Here is a 15635-nt window from a genome sequence, read left to right as displayed (position 1 = left end):
CCACTAAAAACAAGTCGTTTTTAAAATAAGATAGGTTAGAATTACATGCAGAAAACATACTCTGTTCATTAAATAGGATGCCATCATCTAAAATTTCTAATTCTTATTTATTACACACTCCTTGCGTGTGTTCATTTCCCTTTTATGTTACAGGATTAATACAGTATTAATGTAGGACACATTGAGCTCCACGGAGGAAATGTTATTTGCTGTGTTTAATTTCTTGTTTTTGACCACTCTCCAATTAATCATTCTTTCTTGCCCTCTGGACCCTGTGCCCTTCGCACTCTCATAGCACACGCTCACAGGCGTCACAGTTTAAGGCAGAACTTACGTATTTTCCCCTCAGAGTAATTTTTCTATTGGGTTATCAAAAACAAGAATAAAGCTTGATAAAAATAACTGGGGAGGGTAAAAGCTCACTTTGCTGACAGCGCTGCATCACTGCCCACATTCACCCACGGCCCCTGGGGCTCCGTGGGAGGAGGGAGCTGTCCTGCTCAGCATCTTGGGAACATGCCGGGGTCCACGGTTCATGGATCCAGGTCGCTTTTTCTAGGGGCTGGATAAAATGAGAAGGAGTTGGAAGAAAAGAGACTGAGTTTTGTGTTAAATGCAATAAGTACATGTGTGATGTTTGAGTAAAATGTAGAGAAGCAGACAGTTGAATCGTATACGACTCTCTCTGTCCTGGGCGATTTTGTGACCTTTCCGTAGGTTCATCAGTTGGGCTGTGAAGCAGTGACATTACTGCTGGAGCTGAACCCGGACCAGAGCAACCTGATGTACTGGGCAGTGGATCGGTGTTACACGGGCTCCAGGAGGGTGGCTGCCGGCTGCTTTAAGGCCATCGCTAACGTTTTCCAGAACAGGTACTCCCAGGTTCTTAAGAAAATATTTCCATTTGAATTCAGAAATACTAATTTAGAAATATTTCCATTTGAATTCAGAAACCAGTATTTTCTTAAGCTCTATCAGAAATTATCCAAAATAAGGATAATGATCATCATGCATTTGTTGTTTTACCTTTTAACCTTAAAAAAACAACAAAAAGCCGAAACCGGTTTGGCTCAGTGGATAGAGCGTCGGCTTGCGGACTGAGGGGTCCCGGGTTCGATTCCGGTCAAGGGCATGTACCTGGGTTGCAGGCACATCCCCAGTAGGAGATGTGCAGGAGGCAGCTGATCAATGTTTCTCTCTCATCGATGTTTCTGGCTCTCTGTCTCTCTCCCTTCCTCTCTGTAAAAAAATCAATAAAATATATTTTTAAAAAAACAAAACAAAAAAACCCCACAATAACCACCCAGTCACCTCTTGGGTTTGGCTGCTGCGTGCCTGCCTTCTGGCCCTGGTATACCATATGTATTAGCTTGTGTGAAGGCTGCTAAATATTACATTGCTAACATGTGGAATTTGTCCCTAGGGATTATCAGTGTGACACAGTGATGCTCCTAAATCTGATACTGTTTAAAGCAGCTGATTCTTCTCGAAGTATCTATGAAGTTGCTATGCAACTCTTACAGGTTTGTAAACAAATGTGAATGAAAATCTTTTTACTCGGCACCTAATAAAGCGCATCCGTCTCTTCTTGCCTTGAAAGTATACTGATATCCCGCTTAATTTTTAATAGCAAACTCTAGAATCAATTCCTGAGGATAATTTGAAATAGAAGGCAAAGATAATATGGGTTGTTTAAGTTGTAGAGGGACTATATGTTACCCCACATACACTTGTGTGTGCGCCAATGCTGATAAAAATTGAGTGGTTAGGGCCTATGTATGTGTGTAACTATTTCTGTTCAGATAAGACTGAGTTGAATTTTTTTTTTTGAGAACCAAGTGAAAAGTAATTAGCTCTTTTATGATAACCTTGTATAATTTTCCTTTATTGGGCTGAGAAATATAACCTAGAAAATTAACTTGCCAAGCATGGATGCATCATTATTATACAGTGCTCAACTAATGGATAATAGATTGAGGTTCTTTACTCAATCAAGGGTTCAGAATGGGGTTCGAGGAGATGTTGATTTTTCCAAAGGGCTTGAATTACGCCCTAATGTCTTTAATTAAGAAGGTTCAAGGGGGCTGGGTGAAAAAGGTGAAGGGAGTAAGAAGTACTAATTGGTGGTTACAAAATAGTCACGGGGTTCTAAAGCATAGGGAATATAGTAAACAGTGTTGTCATAACTATATACAGGTGGATACTGAAAATATCGGGGGGACCACTTTACAAAGTGTGTGATGGTCTGACCACTATGCTGTACACCAGAAACTAATGCAAAATAATGTTTATTGTAAACTGTAAGTGAGAAATAAAATTTAAAAGAAGTTCAATGGGGGAAAAAAAGAGACATATGTACTACTATTTGTAATTCTCTAAACAATAAAAAATAAATAAACTGCACTTGTTAAAATAAAAAAATAAAAGAAGAAAGTTCAGTAGTGTAGCTCTTTACATAGTGTAACATCAAAAGAATTTTTAGTTTATATTCCATATTTAATGTGTGATTAACCAAGATCTGTTTGAAGATTTTATTTTCACTTACACTTGTTTTATATAGTCACATATTTGACCTGGAAAGTGGTATGTCTTTTTCAAGTAATTTTATATTAAGTTGCTGAAGTTATTTTCAAACTGTGCTACTAACCCAAAGCATTGCCATTAAACACAAGGAGTGCAATGCCTTGTACATAGTTACACGTCTTTTGCAAACATTTCTTGGTATTTGAAATTAACATGTGAAGTATTTTACAATCTATGTAACTATGTAATTTTTAAACTGGAATATTTCTTGGGAGGATATATATGTGTATATATATATTTTAATTATAGTTGAAATGTGGAGGACCCATAACATCTTAAATTGATGGCATTACACCCCCACAGATCCTGGAACCGAAGATGTTTCGCTATGCTCACAAATTGGAGGTTCAGAGAACAGATGGAGTGCTCAGCCAGCTGTCTCCTCTGCCACATCTGTATTCTGTGTCATATTATCAGCTGTCTGAGGAACTAGCAAGGGCATATCCTGAGCTGACTCTCGCCATATTCTCAGGTATGATCATTGAACTGGTTAGTAATTTTTTCTTTATTAGCAATCATTTCTGAAATACTACTTTTAGGAGATTTTAAATATATGAAAGTTGAGGTTGAATCCAAACATGTATTTACATAGAGAATTTTTTTCTCTTATAAGAACTCTTAATACTGATCTATCATGATATTTAGGTATCTTATTACAGGACCTCTCACTTTTCTCACTTTTTCCTCCCTTCTTTACTCCACTGCAGGAAAAAACAAACAAACAAAAATGTAAAGGGGTCTTCACATGTAATTTTAAAAATACCTTTTGCCCGACCAGAAATAATGAGTGTCATCCTGTGTACTGAAAGGTTGCCGGTTCGATTCTCCATCAGAGCACATACTTGGGTTGTGGTTTCAGTCCCCCGTTGGGACAAGTATAGAAGGCAACTCCTCAATGTTTCTCTCTCACATCGACATTTCTCTTTTTCCCTCTCTCCCTTCCTCTCTAAGCATATCCTCAAGTGAGGATTAAATTTAAAAATACATATTTCTTTAATAGACCTCGAACTTACTGAATCTTCTAGTGTGTGTTTTATCTGTATACTCGCCTGTCTTTAAAATACTGCAGGGATTGTGCTTGCTTCAGCAGCACATATACTAAAATAATGCAGAGGCAACGATACAGGTTTCTTTCTCTAGGTCAGTGGTCGGCAAACTGTGGCTCATGAGCCACATGCGGCTCTTTGGCCCCTTGAGTGTGGCTCTTCCTAAGCCTTAGGAGTACCCTAATTAACTTAATAACAATGTACCTACCTATATAGTTTAAGTTTAAAAAATTTGGCTCTCAAACGAAATTTCAATCGTTGTACTGTTGATATTTGGCTCTGTTGACTAATGAGTTTGCCGACCACTGCTCTAGGTAAAGCCCCTAGTCATAGGGGAAGGTCCTGCATTGCTCTCTGTTCCAGCTTTCTTTACAAATAATCCTGCCAAGGTTTCTATAACATCAGGGTCCTACCTATCTGGGTCCCCCTGGACTCAGCTTTAGGAAAATTTGAGGTCCATCTGGTTTAATCTTCTACCTAAAGAACACATTATTGTAAATGCCCCCATAATACTTTACCCTTTAACTGAAAAGTTCTAATTATAACACAAAAGACACTCAGCTAGTTTTCTGCGTTCCACCTGCAGCAAGATCTTGTTCTCATCCGGGTACTGCACATGCACCACCCCTGGTATCCGGGGGTGGCAGGGTCCGCTGTGGTCTTTTCTTTCATTCAGGCTCAAGGCCAAGTGGCCTCCACGGTGCCTATTTCAGCAGTGGAAATGGTTTGTTTCCCACACTTATTACCTGAGTGGGGAAAAAATAACTTACATTCTCCTAACATTCAGTTCTTCATCAATTTCCCTGTTTGGTTTACACGGGTAAATGACAGGGATCATGCCTCTTCTTTTTAAATTTGTTTTTAATGGATTTCTGAGCGGAAGAGATGGGGGGGAGGGGGGACATCAATGATGAGAGCAAATCATTGATCAGCTGCCTTCTGCATGCCCCACACTGAGGATCGAGCCCGCAACCCAGGCATGTGCCTTGACTGGGAATCGAATCGATCTTGTGAATAGTGCAGCTGTGAACATGGATATGCAGATATCTTTTTGAGACCCCGTGTTGGGTATATACCCAGAAGCAGGATTGCCAGATCATGTGGTAGTTCTTTTTTCATTTTTTTGAGGAGCCCTTGCACTGTTCCATGGTGGTTGCACCATTTTACAGTCTCACCAATGGTGTGCAAATGTATATTTATCTTGACCACCAGTGGCATTTTATATAAAAAGTAAGAATGTGATATTTGTTAGCTGTTAATTTTCTTTATGATGTCATCGAGGTCAGATTTATGAAAAGGAGAAACAGTACTCATAATTCTCAAATGCAGTGAATAAAATTTGGCTTCCTAGTCTTTAAAAGTAAAATTATACCAGGTGTTCCCTCTTTTGGCTTTGTTTTTGTTCGTTTGCCTTTTTTTTTTTTTTACTTAATTGTTGAAAGTATTACAAACGTCCCCTTTCTTTTGGCTTATTTGTAACTATAGAGATAAGCCAGAGAATTCAGACAGCTCACCCTGCTGGGAGGCAAGTCATGCTGCACTACCTGCTGCCGTGGATGAACAACATCGAGTTGGTAGATTTAAAACCTTTGCCCACAGCGAGGCGACACGATGATGACGAAGATGACTCCTTAAAAGACCGAGAAGTCATGGTGACTAGCAGGCGCTGGTTACGAGGAGAAGGCTGGGGGTCCCCACAAGCCACTGCCATGGTTTTGAACAACCTGATGTACATGACAGCGAAGGTACAATGGGTTTGAACTGCTGCACCGAATTACTGTGTTCATTAGGAGGAGTAAACAAGGTTAGAAGTAGATGAGGAGATTAGATAATCCTGTGATAATCGAACATATATGCATTATAAATTCCTTTCTCTAAAATAAACTTCTCATTAGATATAAAATATCTTCGGGGGGGGGGGGGCATCTAAAATCATGTAATTACAGTCAGGTGCCGCTTCATGGCAGGGATGTGTTCGGAGGAATTCGCTGTTAGGCAGTTTCTTCGTTTACGAATGTCATAGAGTGCACTTACACAAATCTAGGTGGTACAGCCCCCCCCCACACACAGCTGTATGGTGTAGTCCCTGGCTCCGAGGCTACAAGCCCGAACAGCATGTACTGTACAGAACACCACAAGATTAAATCAAGTTCAAAAGAAAGTGATGCAGTCAGGAGATGCGGTAAACACTAGATATATGAGGCTGTTGCTGGCATAACACAGCACATTGTTTTGTGGCGGACTTTTTTTTTTTTTAATAAGTAGAAAGAATATGCTGTATTTTCAACCAATAACGTAACTGTTTATCATCATTGTCAAGTATCATGTACGATACACAATTGTATGTGCGATACTTCTGTACGACTGGCAAACACCAGCATTACCTCAGACACATGAGTAATGTGTTGTGCTGTGATGTTATGACATGGCATTGCCAGACAATAGGAATTTTTGGCTCCCATGTAATCTTCTGGGACAACCATTGCTTGTATAGTCTGTCGTTAACTGAAATGTTATGTGGCCCATGACTGTAATGGTATTTATGTATAAATTTGTTGAAAGAAATGATTATTCCTCTGAAGTATGGGAAAGCTTCCTGTAAAACCATTGTTTTTCTGATATTGCATGACGTGACAAGTTTGCTACAAGGTAGACAGCCTTTACTGAGATACGTGTTGTGTTTCCTGCACCTAGTATGGCGACGAGCTGGCCTGGTCGGAGATGGAGAACGTGTGGACCACACTTGCAGATGGCTGGCCGAAAAACCTGAAAATAATTTTGCACTTTTTGATCAGCATTTGTGGAGTGAATAGTGAGCCAAGCCTCTTGCCTTACGTATGTATTCAAGTTGATATTTAACTTAAAAAAAAAAAAAAAGTTCATGGTGTCGTGTCAAGTCAGAGTATAGGCATCAGGAGACCAGCAGAGGCAAAGCAGGGCCAGGCAAAGGACAGTCAGGAAATAGCACGTGGGTTTGCTCGCTGATTTATTTAACAAATATAATCAGCCAGGTGCTCTTATTGCTGGCCAGAGGCTCTGCAAGGTTCTGGGCATTATAATCTGAATGCTGGTACAGATTTTATTTACTTAATGAATAAATCAGTAATTTAATAAAGTCCAGTCATGAGAAGGGCTGCAGAGGACTGAGAGTGAATAACTTGGCACCACGGCCGTCTGGGAGGATTAGAGATGATGCTCAAGAGAAAGTGTTATTGCAGCAGAGACCACAGGGATAGTTTTTGCTGGGCAGGTGCTGGCGTTGGGGCATCAGATGGGGCAGGGTGGTCAGTCAGAGTTCAGTGCCTAACCCCGTGTGGAAGCAAAGGAAAGCTTGGTAAGAGCCAGACCATGAGGAATAAGGCAGTCTTTGCCTTGTAAGGGGGAAAGCAGTTCTTAAATCTGCTCAAGTTAAGAGACTATGAAACTATCAGCCATGAGTGTTGAACCGAATACACATATGCATGATAGAATTCTACACCTGAAACCTATATAATTTTTACCAATGTCACCCCAATAAATTTTTAAAAGGGAGCCATTTTTAATGATAATATTAATTCCTCAATTATTTTTTAAACGATACAGGTACTTCATCTACATTATTTCATTTAATTCTCACAGTAAGTCTGTGATTTTGGTAAGATTGCCACAGTTTTACAGATGAATAAAACAAGGCAGAGAGAAGAGTAATTTCCTTAAAGTCACACATCCATTTAGCATCGTTGCATAGTAGGTAGAGCTGGAGCTCCAACCCAGATGTGTTTGTGAGGAGGAGTGAACGTTTCATGGAGAAGGTGGCAGAGTTGGGGTGAGGGTGGGGCTTGAAGACTTGACAGGATGGGGGGCAGCAGTGTCCCCTCAGGTCAGAACAGGCACAGAGAGGCAGCGGTGCACCCGGCGGCCAGGTGACTGGACCTGAGAACAGGGAATTAGCACATAGAGCGGGTTGGGTAGGAAGTCAATTAGTGGCTGGTAACCATGATAAGACTTGTGGTATGAGAGAATAAAGCTTGTTTTAGGATTTCTCCAGAGGTCATATGAAGCAGAGCTTCTCACACGTCTGTGTGCATGCGAATCATCTGGCTGAGTAGTAAGGGGAAAAGTATGGAGGAACATACATATAAGGCTCACTACTGGGATTGTTTTCACTTAACTCAGACTGCACTGGGTTACAGCGCTTTGTACATCTTCACCTGCTTAACTCTAACAGCTATCTGAAGCCCCCGTTTTGCAGAAGGGAGAACAGAGTAACTTTCCGGCTCCTGTAGGTAGTAAGTGTTAGATGTACATTCCCATCCAGGCGGGGAAATGTGGGTTCAGTTTAGTTCTAGGTCCTTTCTTATTCTCTACTCTGTACTGCTGGGTTGAATGTAGGAAATGGGAACGCAGAATAAAGGATAAATCCCGGGTTTAAAGGACTAAAAATTAGAGGAATACTTGGGGTGTATTAATTCAGTTTTTTCCCTTTAAAAAGATAAATGTGTTATAGGAGAGCAATTATCTTTTGCTTTACTTTAACCGAACAGAAAACGAGCAAACATGTAAAGGAAGTAGATAATGTTGTGGAAATCATTAAACAATATATTGAGATAATTTTAATAAGATATAATGTTGAGGGTCAGAGGGAGGATAGTATTTATAAAGCTGATTAATCGGTGTTTTATTGCTGATCGATGTGATATTCAATTTTAATTGTGCTTTTTAATCTACCCCTTAAAATGGAACTTACAAAATTTGTCTCAAGACAGATTTATGAAGTAAAGATTTTGCTTTTTCTTTTCTGAATGACCTCTCTGTGACAGGTGAAGAAAGTTGTTGTATATTTAGGTAGAGACAAGACAATGCAGTTGCTGGAAGAGCTGGTGAGTGAGCTGCAGCTGACCGACCCTGTCAGTGCAGGAGTCACGCACATGGATAACCCCCCGTATTACCGCATCACGTCCAGCTACAAAGTCCCTTCTGTCACCTCAGGTGAGAAGTTACAACTGGTTACTCTGTCTCAAAAGAGAGGCTTTACCTAATTGTTCGTTTTAGCAAGCGTTTGCTTTAAACATCATCAAAATAAGAGCAAACATGAGTCATGTATGGTAATTAGCTTGACAGAATTTTGTAAATCCTCATATGACTGAAGAAATTTGACAATCTAAGGATTCTTAATATTATAGAGGGAAACATTTATATACTTATTCAGAATCAGAATATAGATTTATATATCCTTGTATTCATTTTAGTGAATATAATTAATGTTCAATATAGAAAACACTAATTGAAATTACACTGTAATTTTATTTTTCATTACTTGAGCATATATTGTACATAGTGTCCAATTTTGTGAGTGAATCTCTCCCTCTCTCTCTTTCTCTCTCTCCCTCTCTCTCTCTCTATATATATATACATATATATATATTATAGTTATTATAATATTTTCAATTGAAGAAACAAAGTCCCCAAGGGAATAACTTCCAGTGAAAATTGGTTATAACATCTGGGATATTGTAGATTAAATTTTTATGAAACTCTTTGTTTATAAACACTCAGTTTGTATTAAATGTTTTTGCCCTGTTAATTATAACGCTGTCTGTATAATTAGAAATCTTTCATATCTTTGAAATTTATTTTTTGTCACCTATTTTTATCTCAGCCTTTTGTTCTACTTTCTTAGAGGATTTCTAATAATGCTTCTGTCGAATTTTCCATATCTGCTAGAATATTTTTAATTCCAAAGAGGTTTTTTTAATTAGAATTTCTTTACTAACACTCTGTTCATGTTTCATGGTTGAACTATCCACTTCTATATCTGATAAAGTTTTCTCCTCCCAGCATAAGTTCCTATTTTCTCTGTATTACTGTTTGTTTTGATTTGTCTTAGTAAAAGCTTTCCTCAAAAGCCTACCGATTGTAGGTTGTCTTTTCATAAAGAGTGGAGTATAAAAGAGTGGACTGGATGTTCTGTAGGAATATATGGAACTTGTTGACTTGGTCATTTGTTGTACGATGATCTCACTGATGCAAGTGTCTCTAGGACTTTTCTCTTGGATTAACCCAATTTCCCAGACAAAACTCTACTACTCACATGCCTGCAGTAGAGGGTGTAGGGATGTGTGCGTGAGTGCGTGTGTGTGTGTGTGCGCACGCGCGTGCATGGGTGCGCACAAATACATAGAATCCATAGATACACACAACATAGTCTTCAAGCCTTCTGGAAGCCCATGGGGTAAGAAGATTGCAGGGGTACAGTGGCAAATTTTAATATGTATATTTTGATGTAATGCCCCTATTCTTCCTCCCTCAATTGGACCTGGTGTCCTAGTCCAGAAATCTTCTGATTTAGTCTCATCAGAAATGATTTCTGGATGTGGAAAGAGACGGCCACCCAGTTATAAGAGGCAGGGGGGATAGATCTTGGGGACCAACTACTTCTGCAATAGATTTTCAACCTATTCTGCCCTTTTTTCTTTCTTTTTTTATAGAGAGATGAAGGGAGAGTGATAGATAGAAACATCAATGATGAGAGAGAATCATTGATCGGCTGCCTCCTGCATGCCCCCTACTGGGGATCAAGCCTGCAACCCAGGCTTGTGCCCTGACCAGGAATCAAACCGTGACCCCCTGGTTCATAGGTCGACGCTCAATCACTGAGCCACACCGGCAGGCCAAATTCTGCCATTTTTAGGACCAACTTCAATCCTTACTTCCAGTAGTACTTGATGCCACTAATTTCTGAGCCTTTTTTGGAGATTCAACAATATAGGTATGGAAGCTTCTTGGTTTCCTTAACTACCAGCTTAGGACTCAGCCTTCTTAACACTTAATTTACTTCTTTTTTTTTTTTTTTTAATATATTTTATTGATTTTTTTACAGAGAGGAAGGGAGAGAGATAGAGAGTTAGAAACATCGATGAGAGAGAATCATCGATCAGCTGCCTCCTGCACATCTCCTACTGGGGATATGCCCGCAACCAAGGTACATGCCCTTGACCGGAATCGAACCTGGGACCTCTCAGTCCGCAGGCCGACGCTCTATCCACTGAGCCAAACCGGTTTCGGCTAATTTACTTCTTGTTCATTTGTTTTTCAGCATCCAAACTTCTGTTGCTATTGTCTTCTTTCCTTCTTGGTCACTATGAGTACATTCTTTTTTAACAATGCCTTTGCTCTCATTTTACTGGAGTTTTGACATCAATAATTTGATGTGTTTTTCTCCTATTGAGTTATTACAGGTTTTTAAATGCACGGGTACTGTTTTGTTTCTGATTACAGGAACTACTTCCAGCAGCAATACCATGGTAGCTCCCTCAGAAGGCAATCTTGATAACAAGCCCATGAAAGAGAATGCTGAAGAGAGGTAAGCACTTGTCTGTCCTTCCTCAGCCTTTCAGAGGGACCGCGACTGAGTGTCGTCAGGGAAATCGGCCATCTCTGCGTTGGGATGTGTATTCATTGGGCCAGAATTCTAGTGAAAAAATACATTCCCATTTTGGAAATTTCCCACGTGGACTGTTTCAGCATTAAAGATGCTGATGTGCTAGACCCTTTTATGTTCTCTCAGGGATGAGCTGGTGGAGGATGGTCAGTGACTGTTGGTGTTTACATTTTTAAACTTTTCTCAGTGGATGTTTCCTCTGCCTGTTTCCTATAAAACAGGTTTCACCAGAACATAATACTAGCACAACAATTTAACAAAAACCTTCAGGTAGAAATAATTGACTTATAAGCTTAAGCTTTTGGCTTGTGAGGTGAAAATTAATATGTTATCATGGTAAACTTTCATTAATATTTTGTGTACTGTGTTCTCTTTTAAGCATAGAGAGTGTAATGCAGAGTACAAATACTGTTTTATCCGTGAGCCGTGACTAACTGCAATGATCATTCCCCTAGCTATGTGCACCTAGACATCTACAGCGGACTAAACAGTCACTTAAATCGTCAACATCACAGACTAGAATCCCGATACAGTAGCAGCTCTGGAGGATCTTATGAAGAAGAAAAAAGTAATACATTCCAAATGTTCTTTTTTTATCATTACAATGGTGAGGTGTACTATTAATTATATTAATGCTAATCTCTTTTTCCAGTAACTTGTTTTTAAGAAGAGTATTTAACTGCCACTAGTGGTGTTCCAACATAATCTGAAATGTCTTGATTTTAAGAGACAGTGTAAGTGGGGAATATTTGTTTTAAAAGCCCAGGTTCCTGGTAGATAAATCAAGGAACTTAAAAAATAGTTCTCAAAGAGCATCATGGAGCAGACACTGGCAACAGGCTGCTTTTTTAATCAGGTGCTCTTTCTCCCTGGAATCCTGTTTTATTCGCGTTCTCCCTTGCAGTTGCAAAGTGAACAGTCTACCCAAGTTCACTGTGACTCTAGGGTAGGGTAGAATAGAAGCACAAGCCTTCAGACTGGGAAGGGGCCCTGAAGATGGTCGGGTCCAATCTCCTCATTTTGCACAGGATGGAACTGAGGTCCAGAGAGGTTAAGTGACTTACCCACGTCACACAGAACTCACATGTCCTGGTGGCACGTTCTCTCACACCCTGCAGCCCCCCTGGTGCAGAGCGGATTTCCTTTTCAGGCGGGTTTTGTTGGCCCTCTCTCAGGAAATTTAGAATGAGTAACTTACCAGAAGGCCCTGTTACACGGCAGCTTCACCTGTAACGTGGTTCCATGGCTTGGAGATCCATTGTGGAACCATAAGAAACTGCTACTGTGGTTTCGCTTTGACGTAAAGGCCGCTACCTCGATTGGTATCTCTTCTCTCTCTCTCTGACTTGCTTTATTTGAGAATACCTATACCCCAGGTCTTTCCTAGCAAACAAATGTCAAAAGAGTGGGAAATTGTTCTGATCACTTTCCAATGCTATGAATAGTTGGTGTCTTACTAGAGTTTGCTTATATTGGCAGAAAATAGCTGGTGTAGAAAATGAGATCATTTTATTTTGATAGGTGACTCAATGCCACTTTATTCTAATTGGCGACTGAAAGTGATGGAGCATAATCAAGGAGAGCCACTGCCCTTCCCACCAGCTGGAGGCTGCTGGTCACCACTGGTGGATTACTTGCCTGAAACGTCATCACCTGGATTACCTCTTCACAGGTGGACTACAGCGTCATTCCTATTTCATACGAGCCAAATTCTGCTTAACACTGTCAGCTTTCTCGGTGCCATCTGACAGCACAGGAGACAAGCAATCTTCTTTCTTTAGATACCGCGACCAATGAGCTCAGTGCGTTTAGGTTTTGAGAAATCTGAAAACTCACAATCCTGACTGTATGCGATGAGTATTATGAAATCTGAGTGTGCTGCTGCTTTTTCTGGGTGTCTGGCATAGTTACTTGACCTTTCTGGGACCCAGTTACTACATCTGTAAAGGACGGTTCTTATGGTGGTAGGCACTGTTATTTTGAACTGAGTTAAACTGAACTTTACCTAACAGAATCACAGGCGAACAGTTACTGCATTCTTTGAAAATGTATTGATGCACCAAACTCGAATTGAACACCCACTATGTGGCAAACAGTGTGCCAGGTCTTAGGGTTGCAGATGAAGAAAAGATGGCCCTTGACTTGAAGGAGCCTTTAGCAGATGTTTTTTTTTCCCTAAAATTGTCACTTAACAGTTTCTTCGGCTTAATTCCTTTTCCTCTGTTTTTCTTGAGAAGTTGTATTTTTATTTATTTATTTATTTTTTTACAAAATACAATGTTAAAGTCTTCAAGTGACTTGCATACAATTTTCTCTAGGTTTACTCCGGTGAAACCTTATAATAATACTCTTATTTGTCATAGGTGTAACATAGCAGTGATCCTCTTGACTGACCTGATCATTGATCACAGTGTGAAGGTTGAATGGGGAAGCTACCTCCATCTTCTTCTTCATGCAATTTTTATAGGTAATAAATACTTGACACTCATTCCTTCGTTTTATGTTTGTGTGATAACTGAAAGGCAGGATGACTTAACAAAGTTCCAACGTGTTTGTTTCTGTGTTTTTTCTGTGCCATTTCCAAGCCTCTTCTCCCTGTGATTCTCGCGGTCTGGTGGGGTTCTTCTCAGCCTCTCTTTTAACCACAGACAAGTCTGTTCCCTTTCCTAACCTGTGGCCCCTCCCACTGCACACACAAATACACAGGCCCTCTCGCAGGAATACTTCTGTAGCTGTGGCAAAAGTAAAATTAATCGCCAAAACCGGTTTGGCTCAGTGGATAGAGCATCGGCTTGCGGACTGAAAGGTCCCAGGTTCGATTCCGGTCAAGGGCATGTGCCTGGGTTGCGGGCACATCCCCAGTAGGAGGTGTGCAGGAGGCAGCTGATCGATGTTTCTCTCTCATCGATGTTTCTAACTCTCTATCTCTCTCCCTTCCTCTCTGTAAAAAATCAATAAAATATAAAAAAAAAAAGTAAAATTAATCTACCTCTGGGGTTGGAAACGTTCAGAGTAAATGGAAAATTAAAATGGGTTCTAAGTGTTTCCCAGAAGACTTGTGGACAGTCTAGTCTGATTATTACAGCTGAAACTGCGCCTTGTGCAACAAACACTGGGCTCCTTCACACCGAACAGTGCCTTTCATGCTTGTAAGATTGGTGTCAAGATAGCCGTCTTCCAAGTGTTCCAGATGTGCACATTCATAAATGTATTACTGCATTCCTTTGGTAATCAAGCATCTACTGACTTTCTGTTGTGTGCTGGGCACAGAAGATATTTGCCTTTTTATAATTCATTTATCTAGTGTCATGTTTCAGAGTAATTAATTTTTAAGATTACACATAAAACTCATTGAACACTTACCTGGATTTTCCCCATTTCGATAGGACAGTAGGCTATGGTGCACAAACTCTAGGCCAGCGGTTCTCGACCTGTGGGTCGCGACCCCTTTGGCGGTCAAACGACCCTTTCACAGGGGTCGCCTAAGACCATCCTGCATATCAGATATTTACATGACGATTCATAACAGTAGCAACATTGCAGTTATGAAGTAGCAACGAAAATAATTTTATGGTTGGGTCACAACATGAGGAACTGTATTTAAAGGGCCAGAAGGTTGAGAACTACTGCTCTAGGCCAATAAAAAACTTTATGTAGTGTACCATCTTCCATAAAATATTTTAATTTTTTAAAAAATATATTTTTATTGCTTTCAGAGAGGAAGGGAGAGGGAGAGAGAGATAGACACATCAATGATGAGAGACAATCATTGATCGGCTGCTTCCTGCACACCCCACACTGGGGATTGAGCCTGCAACCCAGGCTTGTGCCCTGGCTGGGAATCAAACCATGACCTCCTGGTTCGTAGGTTGACGCTCAGCCACTGAGCATGCTGACTGGGCCCACAAAATATTTTATATAATTTCTGCATTTCTTTAAAATACTAATTTGGTAGCAAGAATGCTCATTATTTCTCTTTACTGATGATTATTTTTCTACTCTTCCTTTCAGGGTTTGACCACTGCCACCCTGAGGTGTATGAACATTGTAAACGTCTGCTTCTGCACTTACTAATAGTGATGGGACCCAACAGTAACATCCGGACTGTTGCTTCTGTCCTCCTCAGGAACAAGGAGTTTAATGAACCCAGGGTGCTCACAGTCAAACAGATTGCACACTTAGATTACACCTTCACAGGTATTTGCTTTAAATGTATCATTTGAAAGTGGAATCTCGTACTTCATTAATTTAAAATTGTGCAATAGAGAAAATCAAGTAAATAAAAGTTGAAATACTGGAGTACATTTTTTTAAAATGTAGTTTTATTATTTTAATACCATTGTCATTTTGTATTGACCAGTAACAGAAGGAATTAAGTTTGGAATATTTGAGTCTGTATTGCTTTTAAGTATCTTTGTCATAGAAATTTTTTTTTTAAAGGTGTTGTTATTGATTTCAGAGAGGATGGGAGAAGGAGAGAAATATCAGTGATGAGAGAGAATCATTGACAGGCTGCCTCTTGCACATCCCCTACTGGTAATTGAGCCGTGACCTCCTGATTCATAGGTCGATGCTTAACCAATGAG

The 15635-nt window shown here is 40.0% G+C and overlaps 1 protein-coding gene across 10 annotated transcripts in view; it reads left to right on the top strand.

Annotated features, from left to right (window-relative positions):
• The window catches only part of FRYL (FRY like transcription coactivator), a 246965-nt gene that overhangs the window by 174888 nt on the left and 56442 nt on the right, over positions 1 to 15635 (top strand). For all 10 annotated transcript variants that reach the window (XR_004971662.1, XR_004971663.1, XM_036333414.1 and 7 more), the window contains 11 exons: positions 718 to 872; positions 1424 to 1523; positions 2887 to 3055; positions 5115 to 5374; positions 6324 to 6464; positions 8429 to 8597; positions 10887 to 10971; positions 11505 to 11617; positions 12571 to 12721; positions 13413 to 13516; positions 15061 to 15246. Coding sequence is in view for 8 of the 10 variants with exons in the window: in XM_036333414.1 (XP_036189307.1) it covers positions 718 to 872; positions 1424 to 1523; positions 2887 to 3055; positions 5115 to 5374; positions 6324 to 6464; positions 8429 to 8597; positions 10887 to 10971; positions 11505 to 11617; positions 12571 to 12721; positions 13413 to 13516; positions 15061 to 15246 (1633 nt within the window). In the remaining 2 variants the exon portion in view is untranslated. The remainder of the gene's footprint in view (positions 1 to 717; positions 873 to 1423; positions 1524 to 2886; positions 3056 to 5114; positions 5375 to 6323; positions 6465 to 8428; positions 8598 to 10886; positions 10972 to 11504; positions 11618 to 12570; positions 12722 to 13412; positions 13517 to 15060; positions 15247 to 15635) is intronic.

This window comes from Myotis myotis, unplaced genomic scaffold (genome assembly GCF_014108235.1).
Source record: "Myotis myotis isolate mMyoMyo1 unplaced genomic scaffold, mMyoMyo1.p scaffold_m19_p_1, whole genome shotgun sequence".
NCBI lineage: Eukaryota > Metazoa > Chordata > Mammalia > Chiroptera > Vespertilionidae > Myotis > Myotis myotis.
This window is presented reverse-complemented; position numbering and strand designations above follow the sequence as displayed.